Source organism: Syngnathoides biaculeatus, chromosome 3, assembly GCF_019802595.1.
Source record: "Syngnathoides biaculeatus isolate LvHL_M chromosome 3, ASM1980259v1, whole genome shotgun sequence".
Taxonomy (NCBI): domain Eukaryota; kingdom Metazoa; phylum Chordata; class Actinopteri; order Syngnathiformes; family Syngnathidae; genus Syngnathoides; species Syngnathoides biaculeatus.
The window spans coordinates 19,529,645-19,544,298 of record NC_084642.1 but is presented as its reverse complement, the minus strand read 5'-3'; the positions used below and the strand labels follow the sequence as shown (position 1 = coordinate 19,544,298).

At 40.7% G+C, this 14,654-nt stretch overlaps 2 protein-coding genes across 4 annotated transcripts in view; one reads left to right on the top strand and one right to left on the bottom strand.

Annotated features, from left to right (window-relative positions):
• ss18l2 (ss18, like 2) lies at positions 1 to 1,743 on the top strand. Its single transcript, XM_061814709.1, has 4 exons — positions 1 to 170; positions 330 to 406; positions 945 to 1,053; positions 1,125 to 1,743. The coding sequence occupies exons 1-4, from the start codon at positions 12 to 14 to the stop codon at positions 1,179 to 1,181; spliced, it is 402 nt and encodes a 133-aa protein (XP_061670693.1). The 5' UTR covers positions 1 to 11; the 3' UTR covers positions 1,182 to 1,743.
• Positions 1,744 to 2,131: 388 nt separating this feature from the next.
• LOC133498175 (granule associated Rac and RHOG effector protein 1-like) overlaps positions 2,132 to 14,654 on the bottom strand; it is a 47,144-nt gene continuing 34,621 nt past the window's right edge. For all 3 annotated transcript variants that reach the window (XM_061814706.1, XM_061814705.1, XM_061814708.1), the window contains 7 exons: positions 11,300 to 11,397; positions 9,754 to 9,879; positions 8,512 to 9,524; positions 7,310 to 7,475; positions 6,732 to 6,869; positions 5,683 to 5,758; positions 2,132 to 5,356 (listed from right to left, as the gene is read on the bottom strand). In XM_061814706.1, the coding sequence (XP_061670690.1) occupies positions 5,036 to 5,356; positions 5,683 to 5,758; positions 6,732 to 6,869; positions 7,310 to 7,475; positions 8,512 to 9,524; positions 9,754 to 9,879; positions 11,300 to 11,397 (1,938 nt within the window). In that variant the 3' untranslated portion in view covers positions 2,132 to 5,035. The remainder of the gene's footprint in view (positions 5,357 to 5,682; positions 5,759 to 6,731; positions 6,870 to 7,309; positions 7,476 to 8,511; positions 9,525 to 9,753; positions 9,880 to 11,299; positions 11,398 to 14,654) is intronic.

Sequence of the window (14,654 nt, the reverse complement as noted above, 5' to 3'; positions counted from 1 at the left end):
AGCTGCTCTCAATGGAAAACGCTGCTCACTCACTGGAGCGGAAACGAAGAAGAGTGCGAAGTCACAAAGAAGGAGCAGGAGCTCTTCGACAAAGAAACGAAATGTCGATCGTTTTTGTGCCTCAGAAACTTCGCGGCGATGCCAAAATCAACCAGGAAACCATACAGAGGGTAAGGCTCGATTCGTCCAACGTGTCACGTTGTCATTTTACTTTACTGGACAACGATCGCCGCGGCCAAGCTAGCTGCCGCTGATAACGACACCTGACCCCGCTTTCGCTGCATCACCCAATCTTGACCCCCCCCCCCCCCAACTTCTTTTCCTTGCAGCTCCTGGACGAAAACGACCAGTTAATACGATGCATAGTTGAGTACATGCACAAGGGGCGAGCTGTCGAATGTGTCAAGTACGTTTCAAGAGTTCATTCTTGTTGTTAGAACATTATATATCATACTATGAGAAAATTACATTTGGTCATAAAGGGTAAATTGATGGATTTTTCAAGAATAGTCAATTACATTTGCAGCACTCCCTTTAAAAACTTGCTAATTTCATGAAAATGAATTTAAATTTTTCATGAATTTATTTACAAGAATTAAATGATAATTTGCAAGTGTAGTTTTCTGTTAATACAACAACTAAGTAGCAATTTACAGCATAATTTGTGATAAAAGTTGAACTTTTACAAAGTTTTTACAGTGTCAGTAGCTGTATTGTAGGGAAAAAAAAGTTCACAAAATAGTTTGCAATTTTTGGGGCAGGAATGAAATAATAGGAGAAACATTTTACTGCAGAAAAATAATAAAAAAAATATTTGCCAATAATAAAGTTAATATTTCAAAAGAAAGTTACCATAGAACAAAAATGTTAAAACTTGAGTAATTTATACACTCAGAAATTAGTTTTTAGCTTTGCATGAATCCATCTTTGGTTTGGGTTTGCAGATATCAACAATTCCTGCACCGTAACATCGTGTACTTGGCAACCCTGGCCGACGCCAGCCCCGTGGACAACGGACCTTCGTCGTCGTCGTCCTCCCTCTCATCTTCATCGGCAAGTGCTACAACTCGATGTTACATTTGCAAGCACACCTTTCTTTTTGTTATCGTCGTTTTCTTTTCCAGGGTGACCAAAACTCAGCCTCCGCACAGCCCAGCAGCAAAATCAGTACAGGAAGTTGATAGATCGACCACATTATTAATCATTTTGTCATCGTCAAAATTTATTATTTTTGTCCTCCGACACCATTCTGCCTCAATAGATTTATGACTATGTTATACGAAGGAGCCTTTGGGCCGCATTGAAAAATTTACTTGAAGTAGTACGCGAATAAAGCTGTCATTTCATGCACGGTGGTTGCATTTTATGAAAATAAAATCACGTGAGCAAAGATGTTGTAATAATTGGCGAGGGACAGAATTTTAACAGCCTGAAGTAGCAAAAAAAAAAATTCCCAAACTTGTTTTTGGAAGCATGTATAGAAAAAGGCTGCGATTTCTGACCAGATTTCATTTGTAATGTTACTCATGTAATCTCACCAAAATTAAACAGCAATTGCACTACTAAAAGAATGCAGTTCTGTTTGAAAAAGTCATGATAAAAATACAAGAGTGTTTCTAGCATTTACTTGGAAATTTTTACAAGTTCAAACATTACAGGGGAAAATGTAAGTTGGAAAATAAATGTAATCCAGATGTATTTTTTGCAGAATAAAAGTGCTTGAAGTTTTTCCTTTTTTTTTTTTTTAACAAAAATAAGCATAAAGTATATTGTAGCTGTTGGGAGTTAACTTGACAAATAACTGAATATTTTGACACTTTAAACGAAATTGCATTGGACTGGGGGGGGAAATGTAACTAAAGATTTTTATGATAATACAACCTGTTTATGCAATACACTATTACCTCTATTCTTGCAAAAAAAAAAAAAAAAAGCTACATATATTTTTATCTTCTTGTCAGTGCAGCCCCAAGGCGTACCTAACAGTATTGAAGCGTATTTCTTTTTTTTTTTTAAATGTGTTATGTTGATGTTCACTGAAACGCTACTGTCCTAAATAATAAAATTGTAACTCTCAGCCTCTGTCACATTGTCACACGGACATTCAAGGAGGATAAAACAGCACAAACAATAAAATTGTTAGTTATCTTTATTTTTTTTTTTTTCTGCTTTGCTGGTAGCTTTCGAGTCGCCAGCGGAAAAGAAGAAGCAATGTAAGCCTAGCAGCCCCACCCCCTTTACATGACCTCATCTTGTTTATCATTTTGCCATTATGGATTTGTTATTCCTTTGCCACCATAAAAGGAAAACCGTTTAACGTGTTGGGGGAGGGGGGGTCAGCTAACAATTACAAGTCTGCCACCTTGAGAAAAGTAAAGTGAAGGCAAAGGGAGGGAACAGACCCATAAAACAAAAAAAGCAAAATCTATGTTGATTGTGCAAAGCACGTTTAACTATAAAAAGATATATATTTGTACGTCTGTACAGCAAAACTGTAAACATTTTGAAGTGTGAGAGTTGGTTTTTTTGTGTATGTATGTGGAGTCATTTCATAAATACAGGCAACATCGGCATCTGCAAACTTCACAAAAAAAAAAAAAAAAAAAAAAACATTCGGGGCTTTTGCCATGAACACCAAATAAAACCATTTGAGCGTATTTGGTAGTTTGTCGACTCGTGTGCTTTTTTTTTTTCACATAAATCGGGAAGTGGAAAATAGCCTTTAAGTACGATTATTAATACTGTTGAGTCGTGGCGTTTAATTTGCGGGGGGTGGGGGGGGTAAGCGAACGCATCACTGATCAGTCTCCTCCTTTGGTTGGGAACAAGTGCTTTCGGAAGCAAAATGGCACATCGAATACATCTGTGTGAGGGTCCAATGAGGACAAAGAAATAACAAAAAAAATAAAACAAAACAAGTGTATTTGCGTATTAACTGTGCTGAGCCTGCTCAAAGCCTCTTTAAAAATGTGAAAAATGAAAGTTTATGTACACACTAGCTGTACATTTGGCAGTTACAGCTTGCTTTACACAAGGTTGTCCTTTTTCCCCTCAAGCAGTCTCCAGCTCTTGCCTTGAAAGGGTGGGGGGGTGGGGTTGGGGTGGGACCCCTCATCACAGGGAAGAGACATGACAGCTTTGTCGTCATAAGAATGGTAGTAAGTAATTAAGTAGTAGTTTGGAGCGGGCAGGGGGAATAGCAAAACAGATCCCATATATCCGGGAGTACCAGGGCCACGCCGAAAAGGAAAAAAAAAATTTTTCACAATCATAAATAAATGCTGATAATAAAAATTTAAAAAATAAAAAGGTACAAGCAGAAAAACTTGCAGTGTTAAAGTTAGGTAAAGTTACGAGAAAAAGTCAGATGAAAATACACAGTTGCCGGCCAAAAATTCTAATATGCAAATATCATCAAGTTCTAATAGAAAAAGTTGAAGAAAACTAAGAAAAGTCATAATGAGAAAAGGAGAGGGAAAAAAAAACGAGGAAAAACGGTCTTGCTATAAATGTTATTTTAAAAGATAGTTATGAGAATAAGGTCATGATTTGGTGCTAAACTGTTACAAGAATGAAATCATAAAGTAAACAAAAAGGTCACAATTGTTAAGTGAAGGGAGATTCTTACCCCGCCCCCACCAAGTCAGGAACAAAAAAAAAAAAAAAAAAATAGTCATTTCACATGCTAACAAGGAGCAAAAAAATGTTTGCTTAACCAGAGGAAAAAAAATTCAATCTTTAAGGAAAAAAAATGTGTAACGCGACAAAAAGAAGTCGTAACATGAGAAACAATACTTGAACGAAAAAGAGCAAAAATATGTTTTTTTTCCCCAGGAAAAAAAAGGCAGAATGTTAAACTAAAAACTAAAATTGGGTGACAGAGAAAAACGTGAGGAAATTTCACCCAAAAAAATAGGAGCCATACTATGATAAGAATGAAAAATGGCAAGTTTACATCATGGTAACTAAGATTAAAAAAAAAAAAGATTTTATGAAATGAAGTCAGAATTTTGGAGGCAAATTCCTGAAATTCTCAATTTAATTCAGAATATTACAAGAACTTCTTTTTCATAGTGTTGGCTTTTCATGTCCTTATTCCCGTCAAAAAGCGAGCAAGCAACTTCTTTCCAATGAGTTACAACAAACTGAAATTTGGCAATTAACTTGACGTGACCTTTTGAAAATCATTCCTCACATTTTCACTCGATTCTCTGTCAGTTCCGACAGTATTCTCATAAAATGACAACATTGTACTTTTTTCTGGTAAAGTTACAACTTTTTCTTATAACGTTAGGATATTTTCAATGTTTGGGATTTATCTTAATATTACAACTTGATTTGTCACAAAGTTGCGACTTCATTCTGATAAAAGAATGTCTAACTTCTCGGAAAGTTAAAACGACGAATCTTTAACCAATGATGATTCTACGAGAGAAGACAATTTGACGACAATCAAGTTTCAAATTTTGTTCACTAAAATTGCGATTTTATCCTTTTAGTGACTTTTTTTTCTCCTAAGAAAAAAAAAAAAATCGCACATTTTTAAAACTAACTTTTATAGTGATACTGTTTTTAATTTGCGAGAGAATAAATTATAAAATTTAGATTTAAATCTTGCAAGAGGTAATGAGTCACAAGAATATTTTATGTTGTCCCAATATATATATATATATATATTTAAAATACATTATAAATTGTATTGTATTGTAACATGTATTACAAATACAATTGATGTTTTCACATTTTTAGTTTGTATTTTAAGAAAAGATTCAACAATTTGCACCACAGAGCCTTTTTTTTCTCCATAAAGTTCTGACTTCTTTTTAAAGAAATATAGATTTTTTTTTTCCTCCCCACGCCATTTAATTTCATTTAGGGGGAATTTAATACGGCAATTATGTCTTTATGGCGGTAGTCGGATGCATTTCCTGTCAGCGTGGCCCTGATAATCCTTGCGGAAGTGTAGCGTATATAAAAGAGCGTGGAAACGTGTCAGTGTGTTTTACTGTTCCATGAAGTACGTGAAGCGTGCGGCTCAGTACTGATGGAGGAAGGACGACCTGTGCTCGTGTTTCAAGGGGAACGACTTGAAGGCCTTCATGCCTTTCAGCTGCTGCTGCTGCTGGGCAAAGGGGAACGGCGAGGAGATGGCGCCGGCCGAAGGCGAGCGATCGCCGCCACCGGCCGCGGACCACACGGGCGACTGGAGCATCTGCATGGAGTCGCTCCACTGCGACGAGGACGAGGGCGGCGGGAGGTTCATCTGGTGGTACAAGGAAGAGCTGGGATTGGTCACCGCGCCGTGGGCGGAGGGTTGCCACGGAGCTTTGGGAGGCCATGTTTTCGTTTTGCTGTCCTGAGGAGACGCCACCGCAAAAAGAAAAAAAAGTCATCATCACAGGGATTTGACATTCAAAGTTAGCACCTTGATGGGTACACAGATTGTCCGAACAACAATACGAAACAAACTTTGTAATATTACATCCAGAAAGTTGGAATACTACAGGAGAAAAGTTGTCATATTAAAAGGGGGGAGCTGTAATGTTACAAAAAGAACATTGTGAAACGAAAAATGTTTTTCTATTACTCTAACAGGGCGGAGAACACTATGTTGATGAAAGTTTTGTCAAGAAAGATGAGCAACTACCTCGCAAAGATCGAGTGTCTCGTTTGTGTACTCACCTGGTTGTCGTCGGCGACATGATGGAGGCCCGGCGAGGGCAGGGTGCACGCTTCTGGCTCGCCACAGCTGTGTTTCCTGCACACACAATCCAGTCACTCCGTGGGTGATTACAAACTGCAAGTGCGAAGAATTGTTTCTGTCTGTCCCACAAAAAAAAAAAAGTCTGAAGACATTGGAAGTCTGGCATCTTGGTTCGAGGCAGCCATTTTAGGATCATTTCTGGGTGCCCTTCAAAGATGAACTTGCCCTCAACATTTTTGGTATATCCCTACCACTTTTCAGACACATACAACAGTAAACAATTAGATTTTTAAATTGTATTATTTATAATGAATATAAAGGACCTGGATTCAAACCGGATCTCACCTGTGTAGAGTAAAAGCCTACATTATTGCAAGAACATTTACAGGAGTCTTGACATCCATCCATCAATTTTCTTTGCCGCTTATCCTCACAAGGGTCACGTGGAGTGCTGGAGCCTATCCCAGCTGTCATCGGGCAGGAGGCGGGGTACACCCTGAACTGGTTGCCAGCCAATCGGAGGGCACATGGAGACAGACAACAGTCGCACTCACAATCACACCTTGGGGCAATTTAGACTGTCCAATTAATGTTGCATGTTTTTGGGATGTGGGAGGAAATCGGAGTGCCCGGAGGAAACCCACGCAGGCACGGGGAGAACATGCAAACTGCACACAGGCGGGTCCGGGATTGAACCCAGGAACTCAGAACTGTGAGGCCAACACTTTACCATCTGATCAACCCTGCCGCCCTCTTGACATTTCAATTCATATTTACTTCTGCAACGCCAACAGAAGCTGTATCAGGGCACGTTAAACATGGATATTCAAACAAATCTAAAAATTTCAAAAGGCCACATTTAAAAATGGAGGAGGCCTTATGTGACCCGCAGCCCACACTTTGCGCACCACTAGTCCTGCTAATACGCAAAAGTAGACCGAACATCTTTGAAGTGAGGAAGGTACAGCCCCGAGGCGATCCATAGGCGTCCCCTGGTTCAGGGTTTCTTCCTGAATGGTGCTTTTACCTTCTTTGCTTGACGGCCGCCACCAGATCAGGTCCAGAGAACATGGAGAAGAGGCTGTCTCCATTGGCGGAGGACGTCTCGTCGCTGGAGCTGGCAGAATCTCCTTGATTGGCCAACCAGCCGCTGTTGACCGCTTCGCTGGGGCCGCAAACGGACAAACAACACACGCCGTGACTCACTGCGCCTAAGCTGACCTGACAAGTGTCATACAGCATGTTAGTGATTCTCACAGTTTGTCGTACACGGGCTCTCTCAGGGTACACAAAATAATCACTAAATACAGTTCAGTTGGATTAAGTGCCACCTATATCGACTTATTGATTGAAAATTCAATGGACAGGATAGGTTTTCTGGACTTGGTAAATGGTCATTGTTTTGCTGAGCTGGTGTACAGATCACGCAGTGAGTTTACAAGAGTTGGACAGTTATGTCATTCGCTGCTGGTGAGCTCACGGATAACCAGCAGGCCCTGTCATGCTTGCCAGTGCTGGTTCTGTCCAATAGTCCACATCTTTGGTCCATGTGCTGTGTGTAGATTCACACAATATAAAGACTTACGGGAACGGGCCTAGACCTACCCCTCGTTGTAATACTCCGGGTGCGCCCACGTCCTGTGCTGCTCATCGGGCATAGGCCAGTTACTGCGAGGGTTGCTGGGGCGACGTGGGTGCTGCACCTGACGCTTCTGTTGCATGGCCTGGCTTACGCCGGCCACGTAGCGGGCAAACTCCGGATCGGAACCCACTGACAAAAAGGAAAGGGAGAGGATTCGCATGACTTTCTGACTCTCAGCTTTTAAAATGATTTTGCGACAGAGTGTTGACTCTGCTGGAAAACACAACACAGTGGTGAGTTCACAAAAAGAGAAAACTGAAGACGACAACAAAAGCGCAAGACCAGCATACTGTTATGAGGTCAGTTGGGATGCACAGAAAAACTAGACGGGAAAGGTGAGAGATCTCAGTTAGCACTTGGCAAGTAGAGTCCAAACATATTTATGCTCCACCAACCCTTTTTTTTTTTAAACACAATTTTCTATTGCTGTCTTAAAAGTCAGACAATCAGACACAGGAAAAGTATTATGCTTAAAAAATGGAAAAAAAAAAAACCCACTGGGAAATCCTAAATGATGATTTCATTCCTTTGAAAGCTTCTGAAGCACTGCATCCAAAAAGGAAAATTCCATCAATGCTGTCTTTATGGGGACACCGAGCTGAAGTGAATTAGCTGTCGGTAGCAATGACAGGTAATTATAAGATAACCATAAAATTTCAAAGTATTTTTCAGAAGGCTAATGCCTACCTAATTCCCAAGAAAAAAGATAATCATTTTGATATTTTTCTTCTGTATATTCCAATTACTTCAGATAACCTTGGGTTGCGGTAGATCTGAGCCATAATCATCAAAATATAATACTGAAATATTGTGACTTGAATAGGTTTTAAACTAGTGTGAGAGATTTGTACTTTACAGTACATCTGACGAAAAAGTTAGCATGAGCTGCATTCAACTGTGTTGACTGAAGTAATGTTGGCCATGGGGGCTACTTTGTCTTCTTCAGACCAAAATGAACAACGAAATGTACTGCAGACTTATTTTTCATTGAAGGCCAACAAATGAACCTCGGTTGCGTCAGTTAACATTTTATATCAACATTCGCAAGATTAAAAACTACCATGAAGCAATATTTTCACACACTGTTCCAATCTGTCAACATCAGAAAGATTGCCGTGAAATTAAGAATATAGATACAATGTAACGAAAAGGAGGTGTTCGATACCTGCAGGATCAAAAGGCAGCGCGTCTCCCAGGACGCCAAAGACGCCGTCGCTCTGCTCTCTGTTGGGCCACGTGTTGTTGCGGGGCCCCTGAGGCTTCTGGCCCAGCACCTCGGACATAACGCTGTCCATGTACGTGCTCACCAGGCCGAGGCTGTACAGGTCTGAGCTTAGGTCCGCCAGCCCGGGGGAGGCCCCCCACTGGCCAATGGGACCCAGAGGCGACAACCCTCCTGGTGGAGGTTGCTGGCCGGACGTCCCCAGCCACTTGCTTGCCGGCCGTTGCTGCGGGGGAGGAAGCTGAGGGGGCGGTGTTGGCTGCTGCTGGCCAATGGGCTGTAGGAGGTGCTGGTAGTACTGCAGGGCCTGGGCGGAGGGTTGTTGGGACACAGGGAGAGGCGGTGGTGGTGGTTGTTGTTGTTGTTGTGATGGCGGCGTCGGAGGCTGAGCCTGGGGTTGGGACAGGCTCTGTGTGCCGTGAGAAATAAGCGAGGAGGTTGGGGAGGGGCCGGCAGGGGGTTTGAGCTCAGCGGGGTTGGCAGACGCCACAGAGTTCCTCCTCTTAACGAGCGGGGATGCCTGCTGGGATTTGCCCATGTTGAACCCTGAGAGAAAGTCGATGACGTCCTGCATCTCCTGGTCCGTCGGAAGGTTCATTCCCTGGTCGTCACACGGCAAACCATTTGCCAGCGGATTTTGGGGGCCCGCGTCAGGGCCAGCACCCATCTGCAGCAAGCTGTGGAGCCGGCCCTCGGTGTGGCCCAAGGTTTTAGCCTTCTCCTCGGAGCCGCTGCACGTCAGCATGCTGCGGGACGGTGTGCTGGGGATGGAGTAGCTCCCGCCGCTGTTGGAGCTGGCCGAAACCTTCTTGGTGAACTTGGACGTCAGCTTGGAGATGGTTTTGGGGAGGCCGCTCGAAGTCTTGGTGCTAGTGCCCAGCGGCAAATCTGCATGGCCCCCAAAGTCTGGGTTCTCCCGCTGCAGCTGAATCTGGATAGTCGGCAACGGTTGCTCTCTTTGGACAGTAGAGAGGGACAAGTACAAGGGATAAATTTCAGGCACTCTGAACCACAGATAAAATTAAATTATCACAGTTTTCTTTAAATTTTGTTGACTGAGTTTAACTGAATCGCACAACATTATACACAGGTGAGTTTTCAAGGGGAGCGTTTCTGAGGACTGTTTGACCTTGGAAGGGATCTAAAATCATGTTTTACTAAAAACAAACAAAAAAAATGACACACTTCCTCTCCTTCCATCTATTGATGTCGAACACAGCTGTGTAGAGCACATCCACAAGGCCGAGCGTCTTCTCTGGATCAAGGCTACGCTGGAGCAAGGACATTGTTGCTGGGTCCTCCTTCAGACACCTGCATAACACATATATGCACACACGTTCGTTTGATGTTAAGTCTTTCAACTGTACATGGTTTCATGGGTTTTGGTAGCACAAATATGCACTCAAGTTCTGCAAGATGAGATTGTATATTTTTTATATGAGACATTATGGTTTGCAAGGTCAACAAGTACCACGCTCCATTGTAATGATACGAGAGTCTGCAACTCCTGCAGTGCAAATCAACACGTGATCTGGATCTTTTAATACCATAATTTCCTTTGTACATTATACAAAGGTATAGGGACAACATGGAAAAAACTTCACATTTTCAAAATGTCTGCCGACATCTAGTTGTTGTGAAAAAGCTGTACACTTTCATTCTTATATGCCACCACTTAGTTGATATAAAATAAGGTTGAGCCTATACTTTCATTCCAATATGACAGAGTATGTATGAGTGCATTTATGTAGTTATGTTCATAAGTGCACATACCGTGCGAGAATGTGATTTTTTCTTTTTAATATACCATTAATTTCTTTATAGTTTTATTTAATGATAATGCTTCTCTGAAATGCTTCATTTGAATTCCATTAAAATACAATTGTTTTGCCTGGTCCTTTATGTTTTCTTAAAAAAAAAAAAAAATCATTTTATAAATTCTGTCTGGATAATCAAACATACAAGCACAACTGTGTTCTCTAATTTTATAAATAAAAGTAGGGCTGTGAATTTCAAAATAAGAGTAAACAAAAGTGTTACATGTTCAAATAAAGTGCCTAACTTCTAAATAAATCTAGAAAAAGAAAAAAAAACTTAATGTTTTGATCATAAGGATAGAAGCAAAATTATGTTTCTTGTGCTCTGTAAAAGTACATGACACATAGGTAGAAAGGTTTTCCAGAATTTTGAGGCCAACTTTGAGGGGGTGTATTATGCATGGGTGTGCATTAAATATGACAAATTACATTAGTTGCTCAGGGGCAAAAGTGTAAGAACCACGAGAGCCTAGTGATAAACTGCAATGAACTGTAACACTGAATTACCTGGAGTTACCTTACAAACCCGCAAATCCTGCTTGACAGTGCGGGCCACCGGAGGCACCAGATAAAGAGCTGATATTCAAAACGAAAAAGAAAAGCGCTTCAAGGCTACTGATGGGGAACTCAGATTGTTGTGTGAGCGAGCATGCATGCGTCTTATAACAGCTGTTCAGGCCTGGAAACCAAACATGCCACTCCCTCTAGTTCAAATCGTATTCTCTATAAAAGGCAAATAGATGGAAGCGTACATCTCTCTGAATGTCACATCCTGCTCCTTTTGGTGGACAGTAAATATTACAATAGAATTAATCTCTCAAGAGCTTTGTTGACATTTCGCCATCTGTCCATTTTGTATTTACACATAACCTCTTTTGTTTCAATAAGCGTGACTCGGGGAAGTGTGGCCTCACCATGTGGAAGGAACCTGGACCACAAGCCTGGATCCTTCTAGTGTGATGTGAGGCGCATACAACTCCTTGTTCTCAATCTGAGCAGTGTCAACCACCACCTGTGTGAAACAAACACATTCCAGTCTTAAGTGTCAGACATTTGTATTCAATAGCATATCACACTAGGGTTGTATCAAATTCAGGTACTATTGAAATTGACAACGCTGTAATAACGTCATGAATTGCACTTTACCTGTATTTACGTTTCCACCATTAAAAGATTTACTGACAATTTCCCTTCCCTTCATTGCTCTTCATCTGTTAGGTAAACAAAGTTTTAAAAAAAAATTGATTTCCAACAAAATGGACCTAAAATTAACTTGGCATTTTATTCAGACTCCATTGAATGTGGGCAAGTGTATCCGCTTTTATACAGCGACCCAGCATTCTGGAATTTGAAACAATTATTGCAGGGTGAGAGATGTGCATGTTGCATCTGAAACTTTACATCCTATTATGGCCTTCACCACTTATGCAACCATTTTTCACACCTCTTTTGGGGTTCTAATAGCACCAGCAAAGGCAAAATGTCCCCACCTATACAATATCATGTATTGAGTTCAACTGAATTTTCTAATACTTGGCACTATTTTGCATTTTAAAATTAAAAAATATAGATCAATGATTGACACATCAGAGGTACTGATGAAAAATGTAAATCAAAAGTAAGCATTAACCTAATGGAATGAAATTGTCTTTTCAAATTGGATTATTGTACAGTTAAGTCTGGCTGTCAAAAAAATCCATAATGAATACGTATGCACGTGATTCCGTAAGTTTTTTTTTTTTTTAAACATGTGCAAAAAAATACAAGCGTAGATAACTTATTTTCATGACGTCATTGTCGGATGTTTAGGTGTGGAATCGTAAAATAATTGTATGTTTTACAAATTTTAACAAATGTTGAAAAGGTGATGTGCTGTGAATACTTCCCAAGTGTGTTCAATTTCACAAACTTTAATGCAATATGATGACTTTTATCTACATTCTGTTATTAATATCACCCAAAAAGATGCAGGAGGGGAGGTTAAGGGGAAACACCTTCAGGCTGCCTGTGACAACAAACAAGTTCTTTGAAAGGCCTTGGCTGCTCGAGAACCTCACAGCCAGGCCAAAAAAAAAAAAAAAAGGAGGGGATATGGGAGGTGTCTCTTTCCTGCACTGCAGGATGTCGCGCTATTGTTATGGGGGTGGGGGTGGAGGGACATGGTTAATGTATGGGTGAAAAAACTGACATGACAAAAGAGAACAATAAGCAATAACACGATAAAAATGGTTCTTTTGAGGGAGTTGGTGTTGTACGATTGTAGTCTGACAGCAAGTAGTTGCATGTGTAGTAGTCACATTTTCAAAGGTATGTGGGTTGAGAAGAGAAAGGCCTACCCGTCAGTTAACTAGTTTTACAATGGGTTGGCATGGGAAAGACTACAGACCACACAGAGGAAATAAACACTACCTAAGCGTAAACTCACTGGTGCTACTCTGCACAAATCACATCCTCTTCAGGAGGAGGGAGGGAGGGGTTGCCGGGTGGGCCTTCCCAGGCAAGCCCATCCTTCTCCCAGACATAGCAGGAATGTTTCTTCCCATTTTCCATCTCACCAGTGTTCGCTTACACTGCTTGAAGGCCTCAAAGAAACTTGGGTGACCGCTGCTTATGCAACACACAGAAGTCGGGACTAAAAGCCTACTTTTCCTTATTTAAAATGACAGTAAATACATTTAATGCAGTACAGGGTAAAATGATCACTACAATTAAAAACAAAAAATATTTAATCCATCCATGCATTTTCCAAGATGCTTATCCTCACAAGGGTGCTGGAGCTTATCCCAGCTGACTGGGCAAATGGGAGACTACACCCTAATTTAATCCATTCTAGGGTAAAATTGTAACTACGATTAAAACAAAAAAAACATTAGGGATGAAATGTTCTCAATCTTACAGTTTGTTTTTTTCCAGATATTAAATCTAACTGTATAATCATTCTTGCAACATCACGGGGGAGATTATGGTACTTCAGAAAAACTCTGTACAGGTGGGGTGAAAAGGCACAAGCAGCAACCCCGAAAGGCCTCTTTTTCTTGCTGGCAGAGTCCTTCAATAGGTTTTAAGTGTCTGTGCCTTTTCCCGGAATTTTTTATGAAGAACAAATCTTCAAATCATATTCAGTATTCTCATCGATTGTTTATATTTGTTCCTCCAAAAAAATATTTTTGCTGGAACAACAATCTTGCTATACTAACAATAACATAACATGTCCATTGAGACACATTGCATTTATTTTTTTTGTTTATAGAATTAGACATTGGATACTGCCTATTAACAGTGATTTCCTTGCTGAATTCCAAAAATCTAATCTGGAACACAGGAACAGTCTGGCAATGCAGATATAGAAATATACAGGCCTGTGAAAACGTATTTCCCCCCTCCTGATTTTTGTTTTTTCCCCCATATCTATCACACATAAAAGGTTTCAAATCATCAAACCGAAATTAATATCACTCAGAGAGACAACCCAAGGAAACACAGAATTCAGTTTTCAAATGACATTTCATGAACTGCCCGAAAAAGTCACACCACAGCATCTCAATTGGATTTAAATCTAGACTTTGATGTGGGCACTCCAGAACTTTTTTTTTTTTTTTTTTTTTGAGCCAGAACTGGACTCACTTGTATGTTACGGATCGTTGACCCCCTGCATGGCCAAAGAGCACTTGAGTTTGAGGGCATGAATTGATGGCCGGACGTTCTCCTTACAGATTTTACACACAGTACACAGCAGAATTCATTGTTCCATCAATAACAGCAAGTTGTCCTGGCCTGAGGTATTAAACCAGCCTCAGAACACTCCCACCACTGTGCTTTACTATTGGCATAATGTTCTTTTTATCAAACTGTGTGCCATTTTTACACCAGACGCCAGAAGTTGTTGTTTGGCAAACGTGAGACGAGCCTTTGTATTCTTTGCTGACAGCAGGAGTTTTCACCTGGGAATTCTTCCCATGGATACCATTTTAGGCTAGTGTCTCTTATGTAGACTAATGAACATTGATCTTAACTGAGGCCAACAAGGCCTCCAGGTCTTTAAATGTTGTTTGAGCTTCTTTTGTGACCTCCTGGATGAGCTGTCGTCAGACTCTAGGAGTAGTTTTAATTGGTTGTTCACTCCTGGGAAGGTTGGCCATTGTTGCTATCTTCATTTGTGGAAAATGGCTCTGGCAGTGGTTTGCTGGAGCCCCAAAGTCTTGGAGATGGCATTATAACCTTTACCAGATTCACCTTTCCCAAACTTGTGGTTATTACTGATTTAACAAG